The sequence below is a fragment of the Hemicordylus capensis genome, chromosome 3, assembly GCF_027244095.1.
Source record: "Hemicordylus capensis ecotype Gifberg chromosome 3, rHemCap1.1.pri, whole genome shotgun sequence".
NCBI lineage: Eukaryota > Metazoa > Chordata > Lepidosauria > Squamata > Cordylidae > Hemicordylus > Hemicordylus capensis.
Window position 1 is genome coordinate 31,759,276 of NC_069659.1, and position 23,768 is coordinate 31,783,043.

The following is a 23,768-nucleotide window of genomic DNA, read 5'->3' on the forward strand; positions in this document are numbered from 1 at the left end:
ATTTCAAACCCTGCTGTAAAGTCCATAGTAGGAAAGTAATTCTTTAGATACAACAAGAATGGTTTCCAATCTTCTTTAAAACATTCGGAAGAAATTACTATTAAGAAATATTTATGGTATCGTGAGTGCTGTGACAACTTCAGAGGGCTGTACTGAATATTATTTTTCTATGTCTATTGTTTCTTTACATTATGCGATTTACATTATGTTTCTTTACATTATGCGATTTACATTATGTTTCTTTACATTATGCGAACATACATTATTTAAAGACCCAGTTCCCTTGAGAAGTCCATAATGCTGGGGAAAGTTGAAGGAAAGAGAAGAAGAGGATGACCAGCACCAAGGCAGATGGACTCGATTATGACAGCAATGAATGCAGCACTGAGAGACCTTAAAGGCCAAGTTGAAGACAGATCATCCTGGAGAGAATCTACCTATGTGGTCGCTAAGAGTCAACACCGACTTGACGGCACTTAATCAATCAATCGTTTCTTACTCTGTAGACCCATTACAAGATTTAAATTAGTTTCGATATTTATTTTATTGCTCATTTTCCAATGTGAAACATAGGTTTTATTGTAGTTCTAACCGTAAGTGGCGCAGTGGGGAAATGCTTGACTAACAAGCAGAAGGTTGCCGGTTTGAATCCCCACTGGTATTATATTGGGCAGCAGTGATATAGGAAGATGCTGAAAGGCATCATCTCATACTGCGCAGGAGGCGGCAATGGCAAACCCCTCCTGTATTCTTCCAAAGAAAACCACAGGGCTCTGTGGGCACGAGGAGTCGAAATTGACTTGATGGCACACTTTACCTTTAACATATAGCACATCTTGCGTTTTGCAAAGCTAGATGGTGTGTTTAAAAGTTGGTTATAGATTCCCTTCATTGTGCCACCTGCAGCTCAACACATTTGTTGACGAGCCTGGTTTTAAACTTTGGATAAATCCTCTCCTGCACAGATTGTTCTCACGCTGAGGTCGTAATACAGGGACTGCATTCAGCTCAGGCCACAAGCTGTGGAGTCCTGAACTTAGCTGATAGGTCTAGTTATTATGAAATACGGCAACAGAATTCCAAATGCTAAAAATTAAGGAGCTCATAGGGTCTCTTGTGCTTTTAACAGCTGTAGGATAGAAATGCCACAGAAACAGCTTTCCCCTCTCAGCATGAATATAAACAGAGCCAGGCTGGATTAGACAAATGCAACTCCCTGCTTCCCACAGCAGCCAATCAGATGCCTGTGGGAAGTCTGCAAGGGGGGAGTGAAGGCAATGTCCCTCTCCTACCGTAGCTGCCCAGATGAAATTGCAATGATGGAGAAAGCTTCAACCGCTAAAGTCTGCCCCCACTGCAGCTGTTAAAGGTACAGGATATGCTACTAGCTCCTTAATTTTCAAATATAAAAATTATCACAGATCTAATAAGTACAAACTACTTATTAAATACTGGTTTTACTTGAAAGAGTGCATGGATTTAAGACATTTTCATCCCAAATGGGATGAAGGCTACAATCCTAAATGTAAGCATTCCACTGAACAGGACTTACCTCTGAGTAAACATGCTTAGGAAGGTGCTGCCAATCAGTTTGAATCCAAGTATTTCATATCATTCACTAGTTTGATGGTGAGGGTAATGGAGTCAGAATATTGCTTTGCATCTGTCTTAAATATTGCTCCAAAACTGAGAATGACTAATCCACAGAGAGAAAGTAAACGAAAAGGCAACTCAGTAACCGGATTGGTAAGTTTCTCTGAACTTTAAGCTTCTCTCCTTACTAACCATAAGAGTTGTCATTTATCACTCGCATCAAAACACAACAATGTTTTCCTAGGTCAGGAGAAACTGAACAAGAAAATTTCTTCACAGAAATGGTTGGTCTGGACTTGCTAAATTAACCAATGTGCATCAACCTCAGTCCAAAATGACATTGCTGGGGTAATCTGTTTTCCCCACAACTATTTTTTAAAATTCATCAACAAGCATACCAGGTGTTGCCACCATTTCTCTCCTCTTCACAAGGCACTTGTGCTTTATAACCTTCCCAAAATGCAGAAGATTCAACATATCCAGTTTCCCCCTGGTGTGAAGTTGCAGCCATGGGAGAGAGAAAAATGTCCCTTGTTCAATTCCTGCCTGTCAAACAAAAGTTCTGACGGAAGGAGAAAAAATGCAGCCACGCTAAGCAGATCAGAGCGAAAAGTAGGTGCTCTCTTTCCACCGAATGACTCAATGATTAATCTAAGCGCAAACAAAGTGAAATGAGAAGTGTTGCGGCTGGTCTTGCTTGCAAACAGGTAAGTAGTAGGGCTCTAGGCGACTGCAAAGACCCCAGACGTGTCACAGATGCAGCTCTCTCTGGTCGACAGTCTTCTGTGTTGCTTTCTTCAGAAGATCTTTTACCAAACTCCCCCTTCCTCTCAAAGTTTAAAGGGGCTTGGCTTACCATACTGTCACTCCTCGCTGGCACCAGTTTAGCCTGCTACACAAAGTTTTGTATTCCTTTAAGCTTGTTGTCCTCCGTTGGTGACACCCATTGGTGGATTTTCCTCTCCCTTCCTTTCTGTCCTTTGGTCCTCGGGACCTGCTTGTGCATTCAAGCAAGCTCACTTTATTACGCTCCAGCAGCAAGTATAAACTGGCTCGCTGGCATGCTTTGGGTGCCTGAATGAGCCTTCCCTCCCCAAACGCTTTGTCATTTATTTGTAGTGTGCTCCCAGGCAGGGAAGAACAAGTTGAAAAGGTACAAGTGCCTGTGCTTCTTTTCTTTTTTGGCAGCTGACAGAGGGCTGGAGAAATCAGCACAGGATCCCCCCCCCCCCCCCGTTCTGCCACTTCATCTGGGCAAAAGCTCCTATTGCATTTAAAAGTTATTCTTGGCGGGGTCCCTGGACTTTTAAGGACTGTGGGAAGGGGTAGCAAGACAATGAGAAAATATCTATCTATTTCTCAGGAAAGGATAAACAGGCTGACTTTCTGCCTGTTATACAGCAATTAAAGGCACAGGAGTCCTGCCAAAAAGAGTGGAATACACATAGCTGCCTTTTTCATTTGTAAATCTAGTCCAGTATTGTCTCATCCAAGGGTGGCCAACCTGAGCCTTTCCAGCTGTTTATGGGCTACAATTCCCATCACCCCCAGCTGCAATTGCATACAGTTGTGGCTGGGGATGATGGGAGTTGTAGTTCAACAACAACTGGAGAGCTAAGGTTGCCTGCCTTACAGAAGTAAGCAAGGCGCACCATGATGGCCGAGGTGGCTGCAGTGCAGTTAAGCTCAAACACAAGAACTGCAGTCTGCCCTGAACACATTAAAAAAAAAACACCTTCCCTGCAGAATTCCAGCCTCATGCAGCTGTTAAAGTCAGATGACTAACAACCAATCCTCTCTCTACTGACTCAGAAATCCTACAAGTTCAATAGGTTTACTCACAATTGAGCATACATGCATAGGATTGCAAAAAAAGTAACCAAAACTAGCCTCAAAACATTTTTGTTTATTTGGAAAGAAGGAGGTCTCAACTTTGGGTCCCCAGATGTTGAACTACAACTCCCATCATCCCCCTTCAGCCATTGTGACATCTGGGACCCAAGACTGGGAACACAGGAAGTTGCCATATACTGAGTCAGACCATTGGTCCATCTTGCTCAGAGTGGCAGCAGCTTCTCCAAGGTTGCAGGCAGGAATCTCTCCCAGCCCTGTCTTGGAGATGCCAGGGAGGGAACTTGGAACCTTCTGATGCTCTTCCCAGAGCGGCTCCATCCCCTGAGGGGAATATCTTACAGTGCTCACACTTCTAGTCTCCCATTCCTATGCAACCAGGGCAGACCCTGCTTAGCTAGGGGGACAAGTCATGCTTGCTATCACAAGACCAGCTCTTGTGTTTAAGTAAGAGAAAAGTGATTACGGAAATGGAGGGAGTGAATGAAGCTGAGTTCTAAAGATGTGTGTGATGATTCTGTCAAGTTTGAAATTCCTGTTGCATTTATCTCCAGTGCTTTATATGCACATTGTAATAGTAGATGGTCCCCAAGCCATCTTGGGGACCATCCTGGGTTAGAGAATGTGACTTTCAGGCAGGCAAATTAAGCACTTTACAGAATATTTTTAAACCTGCACACAACTTTGTTTTTCAAGTCCTTATTCTTCATTGTGAAAGGGTTTGTTTTCTACTAGTTTCCGGATTTTCATAAGTATATCTTTTGAACCACCTTCATAATTCCCTACCTCCTTATTGTTAAGAAGCTTTAGATAATAGACCCACCTGAGCTGTCTTGGCCAAATTAAAGCCGGAAGAACAAAATGAACTTAGAGATGTCAGTTGTTCCACCCAGCCAACCCAATTATACTATACCACCCCCTTCTGAACTCCATCTAATTTGTTGGCATTTTGAAATTAAACTCCTCTTTACCAGTGAGCAAATGTTTAATTACCATGGAATCTAGGAATATCCTAGCTGCCGTTCTACTTCAGGGCATCAGATGCTGTTACAATGAGTTTATCTTGCTATGCTTCATGACGTTTGGTAACTGGGTGCAGACTAGAGTTACCAACACACACAAACACACCAGCCTGGCTTTCTCCTGTCCCTTTGACAGAGGCATGATATGCAGACAGGGGTGCACCTAGATGATTTTGGCGCCCGGATCAGCCTTTCCACAAGCCCCCTGGCCCACCACAAGGCCTCCCTAACAGGCAGCCCCCCCTGCCACAAGGCCCCCCAAAACCTACTTTGGGGGGGCCTCTTGCTGTGGCTAACCTACGTCCCATTTTTAAAATTGTTGTAGTTGATCGCCGCAAGCCTGTGACGTCACAGGCCTGAGATGATCTTTTTCTGAACTGCGCAGGTGCACCTTGCAGTTCACAGCAGCCACTGGGCAGAGAGGACGCGCCCTGCAGTCGCTACCCCCATCACCACTGCTGCTGGGGGGGGGAGGAGGTCAACTACTCGTCAACCCCCCCGTTACCCCTCAGCAGCTTTATTTTTTTAAAAAACCATGACACATAGGTTAGCCACAGTGTGGCAGGCAGGTGTGGGGTGCTGGTAGGAGGGCCCCCCCCCGGACCTTGGAGGCCACAGACCGGGGCCCCAAGGTCCGGGGGTTAGAGCGCCTCTGTATGCAGACATCAGCAGATGAAACATTTCATGGAACGAAGTTAAACACGAGCAGCTGCTGCTAATTGTAGCAAGCCACACAGCTATTAAAAGGGACAGTTACAAGTGCCAATTCCACACGGACTCACATTTTGCAGATGCAAGTAGGGAGACAATTGTATCACCTAATTCTCCTACCAAGGATCCCTGCCCAGGCCTCCCAGGCCCACTATTACATATTGCTAGAGACATGATTCCACCCACTTTATCAGTGATCTTCACTATCTTTCCAAGCAGGGGCCACTGTGTCAAAAAGCCTCCAATGCGAGAGCCGTTTCCCATAGCACTGTCCTCTTTATAGCACTACACTTTCCTCAGTGCTGGGAGGGCCCTTTAAGAGCGACTAGGCTGTAGGAGGAAAGCACTGAGAAGGGCTACCTTTCATGCACTCTGTGCATAATTTCCAAGATGGCGCAGCGGTTCAAAAGGGCTCAATTTCCTATAAAGGAGCCCCCTGCTGGACAGAGGGCAGCACTGCAAGGTAAGAATGGTTGTCTTGGAATAGTGCCAGGGGTGGGGAGGTGGGACGGTGCAGAGTATTGGCCAAAGCTTCACACAGGCCCAACAAACAAAAAGTCAGGGAGCTGAACTTGGGGTTGATGGAGGCTGCCACTAGCCCCTGGGCCTTATAACAGAGAACACTGTGCTATATGCTGTGCAATGTATAGTGTTGTGCACCTATTTGGATACAGATGCACTAAAGACACAATGCATTCACCACACCCACTGGCAGATTTAATTTCTAGGGGCTCTGAGAAGAATGACAACACACTGGCTCTTCTGAAGAATGACAACACACCTTAGAAACACACATGAAAAAAAAGGGGGGGGGAAACAAGAGGCAAAAATAGGAGCAGTAATTTACCAGGGAAAGATTCCAGCAAACGGGGGCGGAATCCTTGTAGAACAGCCAGAACATAAAAACAGGAAGCGGTCTAACCTGTTGAGAAGTTCGTTACTCGAGATAGTAACAGAGTAAAGCTAAACTTTAAACAATTAACGTAACACTCTACTTTAAACAGAGCCAGAACATTGGGCCTCCTCACTCAATACTGTCGATACTGGCTGAAAGCAAGTCTCCAGGGTTTCAGACATATTACTGCAAGCATTTATATACTGCTTTTCAACCAAATTCCTCAAAACAGTTTACACTGAAAAATGAAAAATAAGATGGTTCCCAGTCCCCAAATTGGCATCCACTTGGAAATGCCCAGGATTGAACCCAGGACCTTTTGCATGCCAAGCAGATGCTCCGACACTGAGCTATGGCCCCTCCCCAAATATCTTTCCAAGGAGCTAGGCCTTCTATGACTATGGCCCTAGATGCAGGCCTACACAACCTAAGGCCCGGGGTCCAGATTCAGCCCACAGTGAGTATTTTATTGTCCCTCAGGTATCCTGCAGCAAGACAGGAGCTGGAAACTGCCTTATTGTGCCATCGTGTGCATGCCTTCTGAGAAATATGCTCCACAGTGTGCCCAGTGAGGCTTACTCCTAGGATTAATGCATGCCTAGGATTGCAGCCTGAAAGCAATGGCAATTTAGGAAGAGGAGAGGACTTGGCATTTGTTTGGGGCTGGCATGCACTCCAGGGGCCCCACTGATTGAGCAGGGACAGGACTTATTCTCTGGCCACTATCCTTGGTTGAAACCATGGGTCCATTGACAGGGGAAATAGATCCACATGTAACTAATAATATATTCAATTTTAATGTCATAAGGTGCAAAAAATTGACCTGCACACCAAGTTGTGGATGGTTCCGGCCCACCAGGGCACTTGAGTTGTGTAGCCCAACCCTAGCTTCAGGTAAGCATTGACAGTGGAAAAGTTGCCAGCTCTAGATGAAAGAAGAGGCCATAGGGGATGATGGGGCCATAGCTCAGCGGAAGAGCATCTACTTTGCATGCAGAAGGTCCCAACTTCAATCCCTCGCATCTACAGGTAGGGCTGGGAGAGACTCCCGCCAGATGGACCAATGGTCTGACTCAGCATAAGCGGCTTCCTATGAGGCCTGTTCAGAGGCCAGAATGCCAGCAGGGTAAGGGACAGGCACCACTTCCCAGCAAATCTTTTCTTTCAGTGAAACCGCACAGCGGATGAGACAGTTTTCCTGCCTAAATACAAATCCATTTGCAAATAGATTTTCAACCCTGGGTTGCCAATTTTTTTCCTGGAAGGCTTCCAGTGTACGCCTTAATAGTTAACACGGCAAGCAGAAATCCAGCAGCTAAAGCTTTTCTGGGTAACCAGAGGCACTGAAGGAGAAGGCTTCACCTACAGAATTTCTCCATTTGCCTGGCGTACAGCTGTTAAAGAGAGAGGAGCTTTATCAGGAAATGAAAAAAGTGGAGAAACCTGTACCTAGCCATGCCTACATTACCGACTCTGGTGCCAATTACAGAAATCCGCCTGCTTCCTGAATAGCTTCTGCCTGCTAGCTGGCAAAAAAACCTTTTAAAACCTTACGTTTCATGTAAAACTCCCTCCATGGCAAAGTGACCTTTTATGGAAGGCGGAGACACTTCAGCTGGGAGACATAAATACAGTGTTTAGCAATCAGTTTGGTGACAGCATTGTTTGTTCCATACAAGACTTTGTACACCTCTGTGGGATTTGTTCCAAACCGCCCTCCTGTACAGGCAAGTATTCAGTTGGATGAGGCCCTACAAAAGGTGACATGCAAGCAAACCCAGCCTGCTTAGCCTACAGCAGGGCTGCTCAGCTTTGGCCCTCCTGCAGATGTTGGCCTACAATTCCTATAATCCCTAGCTACTGACCACTGTGGCTGGGGATTATGGGAGTTGTAGTCCAAAAACAGCTGGGGGACCAAAGTTGAGCAAGCTTGGCCTACGGGAAACCCATTTGCTCTAGCATAGGAATGGGCAAACCTGGCTCTCCAGCTGCTGTTGAACTACAACTCCCATAAACCCTAGCCACAAAGAGGTTAGGGATGATGGGAGTTGTCGTTCAAAAACAGCTGGAGGGCCAGGTTTGCTTACCCATGTAGCATAACCCCTTGAGAATGAGAGTGTGCATTAGATATGGGGGTGGACACAGGGAGCAAGGCAAATGCACCATGAGCAAACAGAAGCAAAAAACTATCTATCTATCTAACTGAGTGTTTTAAAAAAACACCACCACATTTTGAATAAGATCCCTGCTGAATCGGATCAAAGGCACATCCAGTCCTGCTAACTGGGTAAAAGTGGCATCTTTAAAAGTGGTGGTTTGGGACAGATATAACTATCTTGTTTGTTTATTATTTTTCTATTTAAACCGCTTTGAGCACTTTTGTTGAAAAGCGGTAAATACATACCCATAGTAGGGGAATGCTTGACTAACAAGCAGATGGTTGCCAGTTCGAATCCCTGCTGGTACTATATTGGGCAGCAGCAATATAGGAAGATGCTGAAAGGCATCCTCTCATACTGCACAGGAGATGGCAATGGTAAACCCCTCCTGTGTTCTACCAAAGACAACCACAGGGCTCTGTGGGCACCAGAAGTCAAAATCGACTTGATGACACACTTTACCTTTAGTGGTAGTGCAGCATTCTGTTTACCACAATGGCCAATCAGATGCCTCCGGGAAGCCCATCAGCAGAGCGTGAAGACAACAGCCCTTCCCTACGGTAGCTCACCCCAGCAACTGGTATTCAGAGGTACACTGCCTTTGAACACGCAGATTTCATGCAGCCTACCTACATGACTAATAGCTAGTGGTAAACTGAAATACCAAAAATTGGTCTAATACCCTTTTAATACTCAACCAGTGGAAATCACCACATTGTGTGGCAGCAAATTCCAGAAGTTAAATACATACTGAATGAAGCAATACTTTTATTTAGTCCATCTTAAGTTTACCCTATTCCTACATTATGTTCATGTACCATCTAGCCCTATTCCAATATTATTTTCAACACTCATACAACAAGCGTTTCTCTTACATTTAGCAGGCAGCAAGCAACTGGCCCTATCCAACCCCAGCACAGCATCCCTCCAGTGGTTGTTGCTTGTGTCTCCCTCATGTTTTCTTTTTTAGATTGCGAGCCCTTTGGGGACAGCGACCATCTTATTTATGTTTATTTATTTTTCTTTGTAAACCGCTTTGAGAACTTTAGTAGAAGAGCAGTATGTAAATATTCATAGTAGTACTGCCACTTGTTCACAAAAGTACTTTACACAGAAAAACAAACGATGGTTTCCTGTCACAAAAGGGCTCACAATCTAAAAAGAAAACACAAGGTATTGCAGATACCGGCAACCACCACGGGAGAAATGCTGTTCTAGGGATGGATAGGGACAGTTGCTCTGCTAAATATAAGAGAACCATCACTTTACAAAGGTGCCATTTTGCTGTTAGCAGCGTACACAAGTACAGCTATTCACATGGTATGTTTAACACAGGTACAGCAACACACTTACTATCTGTACCATGCATTTGATGGGCCTGAACCCAGATTCACTTTTTAAATGAATGCAGGTATAGTCAACACACAAACACACATACAGTGTACAGACATCTCTATGCACATACAACATAATGTCTGAATAAGGCAAGGTCAATAGGTAACCCTCGAGTTATAGTATTTGGGGGGAGTGGGTTTCTCTCAGCAATCTGCTCATTGCTATGGGGAATGATCCAGTGGCTCCAGCACATGCATTGAATACTGTGGAGGGACATCCCCATTCAGTCCTAGAAGCAAGGAAATGTTCAAACATGTCCACTGTAAAAATGCATGGGTGAGGATTTAACAGGAGAAGCATGAATACCCATGTACACATTAAGGCTAATTGTTTCTCATAGATGATGTCTGAACTTAATGTTAATATTAACAATAATAGAAGGATCCGAAGCCTAGCTTCCCCCACACCCTGCAATTAGCAAGAAGTAACATGTTCTACATTTATAACACAGGAACATAGGAAGCTGCCATATACTGAGTCAGACCACAGGTCTATCTAGCTCAGTATTGTCTTCACAGACTGACAGCAGCTTCGCCAAGGTTGCAGGCAGAAATCTCTCTCAGCCCTATCTTGGCGAAACCAGAGAAGGAACTTGGATCTTTCTGCTCTTCCCAGAGCGGATCCATCCCCTAAAGGGAAGATCTTACAGTGCTAACACATCAAGTCTCCCATTCATATGCAACCAGGGCGGACCCTGCTTAGCTAAGGGGACAAGTCATGCTTGCTACCACAAGACCAGCTCTCCTCTCCTAAGATTGTGTTTGGTCCACCAAGTCCTCATATACAAGCCAATTTTGACAGGACTGAATAGCTAGGTCAGGGATATTTCACTGTTTAAATAACCTATGCCTATATTTCTGCTTCTAGCAAAACAGCTCAGGAGTGGGTGGGTGGGGAGAACCACACACGTAGGAAACATGTATGTATGAACTTCAGCCAGATAAGGCTCCTGGGTATTGTTTACTATGGGCGGGATCACACAACTTGCCCAAAGTCACTAAGAAGTCTGGGGCAGGGTACTGGAGGCTACCGTAGAAAGTGCTTCCATGCAGTATGCCAGCAAGACTCGCCCAAGTCTGGCTGGTACCTGGTCAACCTGACCCGTGACCGACTCCAACCCAAGGTTTTTTAACCAAGTTGGCTTGACAAGATTGGTGACTAGTCAGTTTGGCCAGCTGCCAGTCGGAGTTTGGCAGGTTTGGACAGGACACCACGTGGGAGTGCCTGCACCATGGGAGCCTACAGTTCCCTCTCTTGGACTTCTTGTAGGGGAGAATTTGAATCAAACCCCTTATTTAGCAGAGAAACCCAGTTTGATGAGAACAGAGCTCACAGTAGAGATCTGAGAACAATTTCTTAAGGTCTAAAACAAGTAAAGGTTTATCTGAGGAAGTTACAAACTTGATAGAAAAGCCCATACCCTGTACTAGCTAGCTCATGGTGGAAGGAAGAAGAAGGGTGTGTCCTAGTATCAGTCTACCAATCACAGAAGAGTTAGAGCAGAGAAGAGAACAAGAGGGCAGTCCTATACTCTCTGTCTCCACTCCTAATTTATTTATTTATTTGTTTTTATTTAGTTAGATTTATGTCGCCCTACTCCCCCTAGGACTCAGGGCGGCTTACAAGCAATAACATACAAAGCAACACAGTTCTCTAAAATACAACATACGTAACATCATAACCACAACCCCATACAGGACTCATTACAAGACATAATAACCATTGATTACCAGATCACTCTATGACTAGCTATCTCAGCGACCAAACACCCGACGGAACATTTCCATCTTGCATGCCTTACGGAAAGCCAACAAATCATGGAGAGCTCTGATATTATCCGGGAGACCATTCCATAGAGCCGGGGCCACCACAGAGAAGGCCCTGGCTCTTATTGATTGCAGTTTAACATCCCTAGGGCCCGGGATCACCAAGGTATTACTTGTGGCTGATCTCAGGACCTGGCAAGGGACATATCAAACAAGGTGGTCCTGGAGGTATGGAGGGTCCATATCGTGTAGGGCTTTACATGTCAAAGTTAATATCTTAAACCTAACCCGGGACTCAACTGGCAACCAGTGCAGTTGAACGAGCAAAGGTGTCACATGTGCTCGCCAAGGCGCCTTAGTAATGTCCCTAGTGGTCAATATTGGTGTTGAGAGTCAATGCCTATGGCAGTGATTCCCAACCAGGGTTCCGCCAGATGTTGATGAACTTCAACTCCCAGCATCTCTAGCTACAATTTATTATGGCTGGGGAGGCTGGGAGTTGTAGTTCAACAACATCTGGAGGAACCCTGGTTGGGAACCACTGGCCTATGGAATCATATCTCCAACACTCCTTACTGACTTTCAGCAGGCCATGTGAACCCAACCTATGTATTATTACTTCTTATTCATTACATTGATAGTCCAACTTTCTTCCATAATGGAAGTCAGAGCAGTGCTCATGGGGTTCCAAGGCAGTCTCCCATCCAGGCACTGGCCAGAGCCGGACCTGCTTAGCTTCAGCAAGGTGGCTGCATCACATGCCTTCAGACTAAATCCTAGGAGTGTGTTCTCATATCTATGAATGCACCCCTTCAAACATTACCAGAAAGATGCACTCAACCAGCTATGAAAACACTGTCAACGCGAATGCAGATCAGTGCATTATCATCTTTGGTCCAGGCTATTTAAGATAGCCTGCACCTCCTTTGTCATAAACCCTGCCGCCTGTTGCGATCTTCTGGAGAGGTCTGGTTACAGTTGCCACCAGCTCGTTTAGTGGAAACCCAGGACCGGGCTTTCTTTGTGGCTGCCCCAGGGCTTTGGAATACACTCCCTGCTGAAATAAAAGCATCTCCTTCTCTGTTTGTTTGTTTTCAGGAAGACCCTCAAGACCCTCTTGCTTCCGCAGGCTTTTAATTAGAATTTTAATAATTTTAAAAACTTGTTTTAATAACTAAACTTGTTTTAATAACTATTTTATTCTATTGTTTTTATTGTGTCATGTATTTTAATCTGTGACTTTTAAATATTTTAAAACTCGCACACTGCCTAGAGACATACATATCAGGCGGTATAAAATATGATCAATCAATCAATCTGACGCAGATAAAGAAAACGGAGACACCTCTTTCAGGGCCGCTTGTGACAGCGGCTGGAGCAACTGGACACACAGAGACGGTGCACTGCTTGCTCACCTTGTAGGGCATTGCTGCTCCTGAGGCGGAGGCTTTGGAGGCTGCCTTTTGGGTTTTCTGAAGGAGGAGAAGAGAGAAGCAAAAGGCGTACGCAGCCCTCCCAGGAGGGAAGGTGATGCATTCTTCTGGGCTTGTGGGACCTGCAGGGGAGCGGGCTTTGCACTTGTAGAATCTGAAAAGGAAAAAGAAAAGGAAAACCACTGGAAGACTCGTTTTCAGGGGCGTTGCTATAACTGAACAGAAGGGGACAAGATGTCCCTGGGCCTATGAAGGAGGAGCTCCGCTGGCTGAGAAATTGCCCTCTCTTCACTCTCCCTTCTTGCTGCCGTAACTCATTAGCAAGCTGCTGGTTCCTGATCAGAGTGTGTGAGATTATTTGCCTAGGAGTGAGGGAAAGGGCATGCTGAGAATGTTTTATTTTTCTCCATGTCTATCTAGCTGGTCTTGTGGTAAAGGTAACATGTGCCGTCAAGTCGATTTTGACTCCTGGCAACCACAGAGCCTTGTGGTTCTCTTTGGTAGAATTCAGGAGGGTTTTACCGTTGCCATCTTCCGCACAGTATGAGATAATGCCTTTCAGCACCTTCTTATATCACTGCTGCCCAATATAGGTGTATAGGTGCCTGATATAGTCTGGGAAACATACCAGCAGGGATTTGAACCAGCAACCTTCTGCTTGTTAGTCCAGCATTTCCATGCTATGCCACTTAGGGTAGCAAGCATGACTTGTCCCCTTAGCTAAGTAGGGTCCACCCTTGTTTGCATTTGAATGGGAGACTACATGTGTGAGCACTGGAAGATATTCCCCTTAGGGGATGGGGCCTCTCTAAAGAGTATCTGCATAATTGCATGCAGAAGGTTCCAAGTTTCCTCCCTGGCAACTCCAAGATAGGGATGAGAGAGACTCCTGCCCGGACCTTGGAGAAGCCACTGCCAGTCAGTGTGTAGACAATACTGAGCTAGATGTACCAATGGTCTGACTTGGTATAAAACAGCTTCCTCTGTTCCTTGTTCTTCTGCAGCAAAGACACCAGGACAGGGACAGGGAAGAAGGCAGGGACCTATCTTCACTTCTCGTCCAAGGGCCCACCTCAACCATGCTCCGCCCCACCTGCTTTCAAGTTTTCTTTAAATGCCTTGCACTTATACAGAAATGTCCCCATACATTCTCTAGATCAGGGCCTGTGTCTGCAAACAATAGGTGAAACACTCCCCATTCAGCCTCGGCCTGCACAGCTGTCTGTGCTAGATTAGGCCCTTGCACGTGTTGCTAACCAGATAGCTGGTGTGGTTCACTGACAGCACCGGTCACCTGTTTGGTTAGGTGGGTGGACCTACTCAGATCTGCCCTTCCCCGGCCCCCTCATTACATTGTGCACCCATGAAACTCCTCTGTTCCAAAGGGTTTCCCTGGTCATTTCAATGGAAGGAGGCCATCCACATCTGCATTCAGCTTCATCCACAGAATGGCTGAAGGCCATTGTGGCTGAGGATGATGGACACTGTAGTCCAACATCATCTGGGGGCCCAAGGTTGAGAACACCTGCAGAACTGGGATGTATTTCAACTGATCACTAGAGTCCTATTCACACTCGTACAAATGTTAGTTCAGTGCTTGTACACTGAAGCCCTCTTCAGACATTAAATAAAAGATGCTGTATGCACACACAACATGTAAAAGAGAGCCGTAAGTCCTGCCCTGGCCCTGTCACTCACCCCTTCACAGGCACTACTCGCAGATATGCTATATGACAAATGCCATATCCGTGAAAATGGGCATTTCCTTGATCGGGAGACTGGATCATGCTAGATTCCTGATCACAGAAATGCCTGCATTCATGAATACTTCTGGCCCCATTTTAGATGCTGTACTCAGGTACAACATCTTTTATTTAACATCTGAAAAGGGCTCAAGTGTACACAGATACAGATCTGTACACAGGTACAATTATTCACACATTATGCTGGACACAGGCACTAGAGATGTGCACGGAACCACAGAAGCGTGGTCCGGCACTGAGGGGACTGTCACCTTAAGCGGGGGGGTGGTAGTACTTACCCCCCCCAACTCTTCCCCCTCCGGCGCTGGTGATTTTAAAAATCTTCTTGGGGCGGCAGAGTTCCTCCCTGCCGCCCCTGCCCTCGTCGTTGTCCTGCTAAGCTTGGAACGAAGAAGAGGTATCAGTGCACATGTGCCCTTCGCGGCACGCGCGCTCGTCTCTGCCGCTGGCGCGCGCGCACCATGTGATGTATGCCGCGCGCGCCAGAGACAAGCGCGCGCGCCACGAAGGGCACATGTGCACCAATACCTCTTCTTCGTTCCAAGCTTAGCAGGACAACAACGGGGGCAGGGGCGGCAGGGAGGAACTCTGCCGCCCCAAGAAGATTTTTTAAATCACCAGCGCTGGAGGGGGAAGAGCGGCGGGGGGGAGGGGTAAGTATTACCACCCTCCCGCTTAAAGTGACAGTCCCCCGCCCATCCGAACCGCCGGAATTCCGGACCGGTCCGGAGGACTTTTCCATTGTGCCAAACCAAAACCATGCACACTACTAACAGGCACAGCAGTGCACTCTTATCTGCACCATGCATTTGAGGGACCTGTACTCAGGTTCAAAATGAACACAAATATAGTCATTCACACAAAAATGTGTATAAATGTACAGGCATGTGTAAATTCATACAGTATAACCTTTGTAGGGCTTAGAAGTGTTCTTTTATTATTTTAAAGAGGGAACTAGGTATCCGAATTCTGTCCCAGATATCAGACTGGATGGAACTGAAGAAGATTAGCAATCCCAATTACAAGGATAACCACCAAAGAATTGTATAGAGCATCATTATTAATTATTATTATTAATTCGATTTCTATACCGTCCTTCCAAAAATGGCTCAGGGTGGTTTACACAGAGAAATAATAAATAAATAAGATGGATCCCTGTCCCCAAAGGGCTCACATTCTAAAAAGAAACACACGATAGACACCAGCAACAGTCACTGGAGGTACTGTGCTGGGGGTGGATAGGGCCAGTTACTCTCCCCCTGCTAAATAAAGAAAACCACCATGGTAAAAGCTGCCTCTTTGCCAAGTTAGCAGGGGTTAGAACCTGTGGAGACATTGGCTCTGATCTAATTAAAGTTAGCAATGACTAAGCCCCCATGAAAGCAATTAGACTTAAGTTAGTCACAACTCACTTATTTTATTGGTTTCAATGGAATTTGGGCTGCAATCCTGTGCATGCTTCCTTGGGAGTAACCATTGAAATTCACTGTTTCTTACTTCTAAGTAATCATGCACGGGATAAGGGGCCATTGTCACTATCTATGTTTTTTTTTCCCCCACTAGAAAGAAAGTGGGAGGGATGGACTCTTAAGTCCATTAAATCCAGTGGAAGTTTTGCCACAGATTTAAATTGTATGCAACTGTATGGCTATTATAAACCACATATTCCTTGAATGGGAGAATCTCTTTAGGGCAGAGAAAGTATGTTAGGAAATTGATCAAAGCAGTAGCCTGTTGAGAGAGATTCCTCCTACATCTATGTCAGTGTCAAACAAGACAAAAGACAGGTTCCATCTTCCTGTCCTGATATTCTGATTACATCCTCACTTGCACACTTTTTGAGCCCATCTCATCTGTCAAGGCTCCATTCATCCATTTCGTTTATCTAAATTGAGTTCCTGTCCCTTGACAAACAGATTGATAAGTGCACTGTTTTATCTGCAACCTGATTTATCTGAAGTGCTTTTGTGTCTCATCTCCTGCAGAAAGACTGTGGAACTTGAGTGTGATGAGTTAATCATTACATTACATTTTCTCTGCTATACATATTTCCCTCTGAAACTCTTAAATGGTCTTGATATCATAAAGCCAACACTACAGCAATATCTACAGATAACACCTTGCAACAGTTCTAATACCAAAGCATAAAGAAAACCTAAAACTGAGACACAAAGTTGGGCAAAGTTGTCCTTCTGGACACTTACTTTCCTGGGACATTGCAATTAAGAAAACTGATGGCCATTGCAGAACTGGAAAAGGTGCCAAAGAGGGCAACCAAGATGAGCAGGGGCCTACAGCACCTTTCCTATGAGGCAAGGCTACATTAGTTTAGAAAAAAGACGACAGCGGGGAGACATGATAGAGGTCTATAAAATCATGCATGGAGTGAAGAAAGTGGATAGAGAAATTCTTCTCCCTCTCACATAACACTAGAACCAGGAGTTATCCCATTAAATTGATTGCCAGGAAATCTAGGACCAGCAAACGGAGGTTCTTTTTCACACAACGCATAATCAACTTGTGGAATTCTCTGCCACAAGATGTGGTGACAGACAACGACCTGGATGGCTTTAAGAAGGGTCTGGATAACTTCATGGAGGAGAGGCCTATCAAGGGCTACTAGTCGGAAGGCTGTGGGCCACCTCCAGCCTCAAAGGCAGGATGCCTCTGAGTACCAGTTGTGGGGTAGTAACAGTAGGAAAGAGGGCATGCCCTCAACTCCTGCCTGTGGTTTCCAGCAGCATCTGGTGGGCCATCCTGTGTGAAACAGGATGCTGGACTAGCTGGGCCTTGGGCCCTATCCAGCAGGGCTGTTCTTATGTTCTTTTCTCCCCTTTAAAACTCTGAACATTAAAAAAAAAGTTTGTTGCTTCACTGCTTACCGTTATTCTAAATTTCCTAGGCTTTCTGTTCCCCTTGGCAGTGGAAAGGATGAGTGAGAATATGGGGAGGGAAGGAGAACAGAAAGGAAAGTGTTTGGGTGAGGCTGTGGGTGAAGGGGGGCATTTTGGTTATTACAACTCATTTTGCCACTTTGGGGTTGGTTTTTATTTTGCTATATATAAAATACAGCGTGAATTAGGAACATAGGAAGCTGCCTTATACCAAGTCAGACCGCTGGTCCATCTAGCTCAGCACTGGCGACACTAACTGGCAGTGGCTCTCCAAGGCTTCAAGGAGTCTTTCCCAGCCCTATTTGGAGATGCCAGGGAGTGAACCTGGGACCTTCTGTATGCCCGATGGATGCTCTACAACTAGGCTATGGCCCCACTACCTAAGGGGGCTCTTTTACAGCAGACAGTGCTCGCATGGAGTCACCCGACCAAATACAAACCAAGGCAGACCCTGCTTGGTAATGGAGACCATTCATGCTCACTAGTGCAAGACTGTGTCCACCTAATGGCGCAGCAGGGAAATGACTTGACTAGCAAGCCAGAGGTTGCCGGTTTGAATCCCCACGGGTATGTTTCCCAGACTATGGAAAACACCTATATTGGGCAGCAGCAATATAGGAAGATGCTGAAAGGCATCTCATACTGCGCAGGAGATGGCAATGGTAAACCCTTCCTGTATTCTACCAAAGACAACCACAGGGCTCTGTGGTCGCCAGGAATCAATACCAACTCAACAGCACACCTTACCTTTACTGCAAGACTGGCTCTCTACCTCTTACAGATGGAACAAAACAGAAGTGTGTGTGTGTGTGTGTTTTAGAGACTTTGGAAATTGGCATTATTCTGACGACTACGGAAAATGCTAGTTGCGACTCACCATTTCGGAGGGCCTTTCGCAGCCTGTGAGCTAGTGGTTGTTTTAGCATTCTGCCAGCGTTTGCGTCAGTCTGGAATTTTCGCCTCTGCATTTCTTCAAACCATTCTCCAGTCACTCCTGGATGCTCGGTCGCATCTTTCTTTATTTTGTGAAGTTTGCTAAAGAACAACAAGCAAATAGTTTCAATTTTTTTCCTTCAAAATTTTCACTGATGTCCCCAGAGGAGTTGGTCTTCCTCAGAAAAAGGAATACAATCAATTTCTCCAACCCAAACAAGTCTAGACCAAAAAGAAAAGAAAAAGAAAAAAGATTCTAGTGCATAGTACATAACATTATTAGCACAAGTATATATAATAGGTATTGGGAGAGAGGGCTATGGGAGAAAAGTGGCAGGCAGGGAAAGGAATCAGTAGTTCCCTCCTACCTACCCACCCATTCTCCATTTAAAATTGCCCAAATAATCAGTCCACTTTGTGTGAATCTGTCAATCAATGTTCCAAACACATGGATTTGTAACCATCAAGTACAGTTAGCCCTTTGCTGGGACAGAGGACAACAGACAACAACAAGGGGCCATTAAACCCGAAATAGCCATTTGAATTGCGCAGGGGTGGGTGGGGGGGCGGACCTGCTATTATAGAACAAAACAAGCCAGGGAGTTTTAAACTAACACTGGAATCTTAAAAGTAAAAACCTATTCAGAAAAGACTGTGTACACGAACGTACGATCAGGAACCTTGCAAAAAGCAGGGCTCCTGATTATGTGTGTTGCTCCCCCTGTGGCAGGTTCTTAAGCTCTTCTGTCAGGACTGCGCAACTTCGGCCCTCCAGCCATCGCTGGACTATAACTCCCAACACTCCTATTAGCCACTGCTGCTGGGGATGATGGGAATCGTATTCCAACAATAGCTGGAGGGCCGAAGTTGTGCAGCCCTGCCCTAGGCTCTGGGAAAGCCCCGTCCAATGAGATCAACCACTGGCTCCCTCTGCAGCCCGAGTCTGTTTAAGACTCTGAGAGGCTCAGGGGACAGAATGTTCATATGAGTGCCCCCTGCACCATTCTTTTTCTCTGGCTGACATACTGAGCAACGTCACGCATGCGAAGAAATGTAACCTTTGAGCAGTTGCACAAGGGAACTGCTGAACAAGTGCAGAAGTTGCACAGAATTTACTGTAGTGCAATTGCATTTGTGCCATTTTTGCACTTGCACAACAGTATCCTTGTGCAACTGCTCCAACGTTACATTCCACTGCATGTTTTGGGCAATGTGTCAGCCATTACATCCTGCGTCGAAAATAACCAAAAATATTGAAATAACTCTTGATCCTGGCATTATATTTTAAATGATTCATTTGCCTTGACTGAAAAGGATCGATCTGATAATTTCTTTGGAAGGAGGCCCTCCCTCCGTGTGTGGGGCCTAGGACAATTGCACACACACCCTGCCCACTATAAAAAAGGCCTTGCCTACAGCAGGAAGAGTATAATAGACTTTGAATTAGACTTATGGAATTTACCACTGTTTTAATGTTTTAACTTTGTTTTTTATTTTTGTAGTTTTATTGTAAACTGTCTAGAGGTGTGAGTTTGGGGCAGTATACAAATATGCTAGCTAGATAAATAAATAGGCTTCCTGCCTGAGACAGGACTTGCCTCACTTTTAAGGTTTCCTTGTTCCTGGAGTGGTTACTTGCTAAGCTATCCACTTGATTTCTTTGACCACTGGTGTGTTCTTAGCTTACTCCCAAATCCCAATTCCCAATGGCTTGACCTCTGGCATGTTCCCGATTTCTAGACACTGGCTTCCTTCCTTATCCCTGACTAGGGGACGAGAGCTGGTCTAGGGAGCATGAGTTGCCACCTTTGATAAACAAATCTGCATTGGTTTGTATCTGGATGGGTAACTACTAGGGATGTGCAGAATCGGTTCACTTGCAAAACGGAACCCCGTGAAATGGGCCAGTTCAAGAGGTTTGATCATGAACTGCTTTGAGCCGGTTCATCTAACTGACTGGCCCAGCTGATCAGTTCAACCGAACCAGTTTGCTTTGGCACAGTTCGATCCAAATATGAAGCAAATTCGGGCCAAACCTAGCCAAATGGTCCATGCACACTCCTAGTGACTACATGCGAGCCCTGTCTGCTGTAAGATATTCCCCTTAAGGGATGGGGCCATAGTTCAGTGGTAGAGCACCTGCTTTTTATGCAGGAGGCCCCAGGTTCAATCCCTGGCATCTCCAGGTAGGGCTGGGAGAGACTCCTGCCTGAAACCTTAGAGAGCTGCTACTAGTCAGTGCAGACAGTTCTAATAGACCAAAGGTCTGACTCCATATGCTTTGCTAACTTGGCAAAGAGGCACCTTTTAAATGTGGTGATTCTCTTTATTTAGCAGGGGGAGATTAACTGGCCCTATCCACCCCCAGCACAGTACCTCCAGTGACTGTTGCTGGTGTCTATCTTATGTTTCTTTTTAGATTGTGAGCCTTTTGGGGACAGGGATCCATCTTATTTATATATTATTTCTCTGTGTAAACCGCCCTGAGCCATTTTCGGAAGGGCGGTATAGAAATCGAATGAATGAATGAATAAATAAATAAATAAATAATATAAGGCAGCTTCCTATGTTCCTAGTTGCCTCTTGCCTGCCTTCCCAGTCCTGGCTTTGAGCTGTGTGCCACCTAGTGACTGCTGCCCACAGCTCAACCCTGACCGTGCAGCTAAGCCATAATTCATAGATGTGTAGGGTTGGTTCCTATAATCTACCAACCACATGTAAATGGGTGGTGGGTGAGGCCTGCTTCTGCGATCCCACTCCCCCCCCCCACTCTGCTTGTTCAGTAAGCACACATTGGGTGCATGAAGAGGGCTTCCGAGACCATGAAGAGGGCTTCCGAGATGACCATTTTACCACACATTGGGAATCGATATAGTAAAACCCTCTTTATCCTTGACAGGACATGCTGGGGGAGTTTGGTTTTCCTGAATAGATCATGCTGGGATAGCTTGGTTTTCCTGTTTGGAAGAAGCACAGAAAGGCTGGAGGATGCTGGGACAAATAGTGAAGGTGGGCCCCTGCCTGCCTCCCCACTTTCTTATTTGGAGAGGCAGGAAGGGGAGAGCAAAGAGCAAGCTGTTGCTCAGCTGGTAGGCTCCCTCCCCTTCAGGGGCTCAGGAACATTCCCAGTCCCTGTTCCATTGCTAAAATGGGCAAGAGGCACCTTTTACCGTGGTGATTCTCTTTATTTAGCAGGGGGAGAGTAATTGGCCCTATCCACCCCCAGCACAGTACTTCCAGTGACTGTTGCTGGTGTGTGTCTTATGTTTCTTTTTAGAATGTGAGCCCTTTGGGGACAGGGAGCCATCTTATTTGTTTGTTATTTCTTTTTGTAAACCGCCCTGAGCCATTTTTGGAAGGGCGGCATAGAAATCGAATTAATAATAATAATAAATATTATTATTATAGCTACACCCCTGCTGTGTGGGCTCACTCTAATCTTCCAGTACAGTTTGATCCGTTTACTAATTCCATCTGCATACAGCAGAAAGACAATCCTTTGCTAAATGCTCCTTTAGGTAAAGGTAAAGTGTGCCATCAAGTCGATTTCGACTCCTGGCGCCCACTGAGCCCTGTGGTTTTCTTTGGTAGAATACAGGAGGGGTTTACCATTGCCTCTTCCCGCGCAGTTTGAGATTATGCCTTTCAGCATCTTCCTATATCACTGCTGTCCGGATTCGAACTGGCAACCTTCTGCTTGTTAGTCAGGCATTTCCCTGCTGCACCACTTAAGGTGTAAATGCTCCTTTAGTCAACGATTAATTGTCAGATTCTCTGCACCAACCGGAGTGTATTTTTGAGAAGACATGTAAATATAGTCAATGATTTGCTCGCCCTCTAGAGGTAAAAAAGGGACAGTATTTCAGATAGCTTCGGCTGATACACCAACTGTGGTATTTCCTGGATAGAGATAGCTTGGGCGTAGTTACTCACACTCTGGTAGCCTCTCACTTAGATTACTGCAATGCGTTGTATGTGGGTCTGCCTTGGGACAGGGTTACCTGAGAGAATACCTTGCCCCATATGTCCCGACTCGGACCTTAAGATCTTCTTCAGAGACCCTGCCCCGAGTGACCCTGCAAACGAGGTGAGGCAAGTGGCTAAAAGGGAGAAGGCCTTTTTGGTGGTTGCGCTGCATTTACGGAATAGCCTCCCCAGTGAGGTTCTCCTGGCTTCATCACTTTGTTCTTTTAGATGCCCGGTAAAGACCTTTTTGTTCACTCTGGCCTTTTAAATTTGATTTTTAAACCTGACTTTAAAAACATTTAAAAATTATTGTGTACTGTAGTTTGTAAAGTGTGTGTGTGTGTGTGTGTGTGTGTGTGTGTGTGTGTGTGTGAGAGAGATATGTGTTTTTACTTTATGTTTAAATGCTGTGTTGCGAGCCGGAGAACAATTTGTTATGGAATGGCTAACAAATAAAGTTTATTTTTATCTTTTTCATCAAGAAGGGCCCTGTCAGTTCAGACCAGAAGACTGATCTAGTCCAGCATCCTTTTTCACTCAATAGGCAACGAGATGCCTCTGGGAAGCCCATCAGCAGGGCATGAGGACAAATCTTCCTCCCCTGCAATTTAAATTACACAAGTTCTCATCTTCTTCATTCCTAACATCATATGATTCTTAACCACAATAATCCACCCAACAGATCGCTCCCTGTAAGGTCCAAATGCCTCAAACATCAGAACTGAACATAGGAAGCTGCCTTATACCAAGTCAGACCATTGGTCCATCTAGCTCAGTATTGTCTACACAGATTGGCCACGGCTTCTCCAAGGTCGCAGGCAGGAATCGCTCCCAGCCCTATCTGAAGACGCCAGGAAGGGAACTTGGAATGTTCTGCATGCAAGCATGCAGGTGCTCTTCCCAGAGCAGCACCATCCTTTGGTCCTCCTGCAGATGTTGGCCTACAACTCCCATAATCCTTGGCTATTGGCCACTGTTGCTGGGGATTATGGGAGTTGTAGTCCAAAAACAGCTGGGCTGCCCTAAGGGGAATATTTTAAAGTGCTCACATGTCATCTCCCATTCAAATGCAAACCAGGGCAGACTTTGCTTAGCAAAGGGGACAATTAATACTTGCTACCACAAGACCAGCTCTCCTCACACCAGACTTCCCTCTGCCCCGTATGTGTGTGTGTTTGTGTGTGTAGCAGACTCACCCTCAACAATGTCCTCTGTTCCATGGTGTGGAGCAGACCTACAATGCTCGATCATTTTTCCTCCTGGTCACGTCTGCCTGGCTCAGGCAAGTGACGGATGAACGCAACCAGGAGAAGTGACCAAGCTTGGTGGGGCAGGTTCATCCTCCTCTCCTCGTTGCATTATGGACCAGTTCGGCCAAGAGGTGGAG

At 45.7% G+C, this 23,768-nt stretch overlaps 1 protein-coding gene and 1 non-coding gene across 6 annotated transcripts in view; one reads left to right on the top strand and one right to left on the bottom strand.

Moving 5' to 3' along the window:
* The window catches only part of EXPH5 (exophilin 5), an 86,908-nt gene that overhangs the window by 24,449 nt on the left and 38,691 nt on the right, over positions 1 to 23,768 (bottom strand). For 2 of the 5 annotated variants that reach the window (XM_053310963.1, XM_053310964.1), the window contains exons 2-3: positions 18,360 to 18,517; positions 12,808 to 12,979 (exon numbers count right to left, since the gene is read on the bottom strand). In XM_053310963.1, coding sequence (XP_053166938.1) covers positions 12,808 to 12,979; positions 18,360 to 18,517 — 330 coding nt within the window. Of the gene's footprint in view, positions 1 to 6,024; positions 6,100 to 7,626; positions 7,912 to 12,807; positions 12,980 to 18,359; positions 18,518 to 19,085; positions 19,106 to 23,768 lie in introns of those variants that run through there. The other 3 variants (XM_053310965.1, XM_053310967.1, XM_053310968.1) reach the window with 3 other exon arrangements.
* Positions 20,529 to 20,600, top strand: TRNAK-UUU (transfer RNA lysine (anticodon UUU)). The gene has a single exon. It is a non-coding gene; the product is annotated as a tRNA-Lys (tRNA).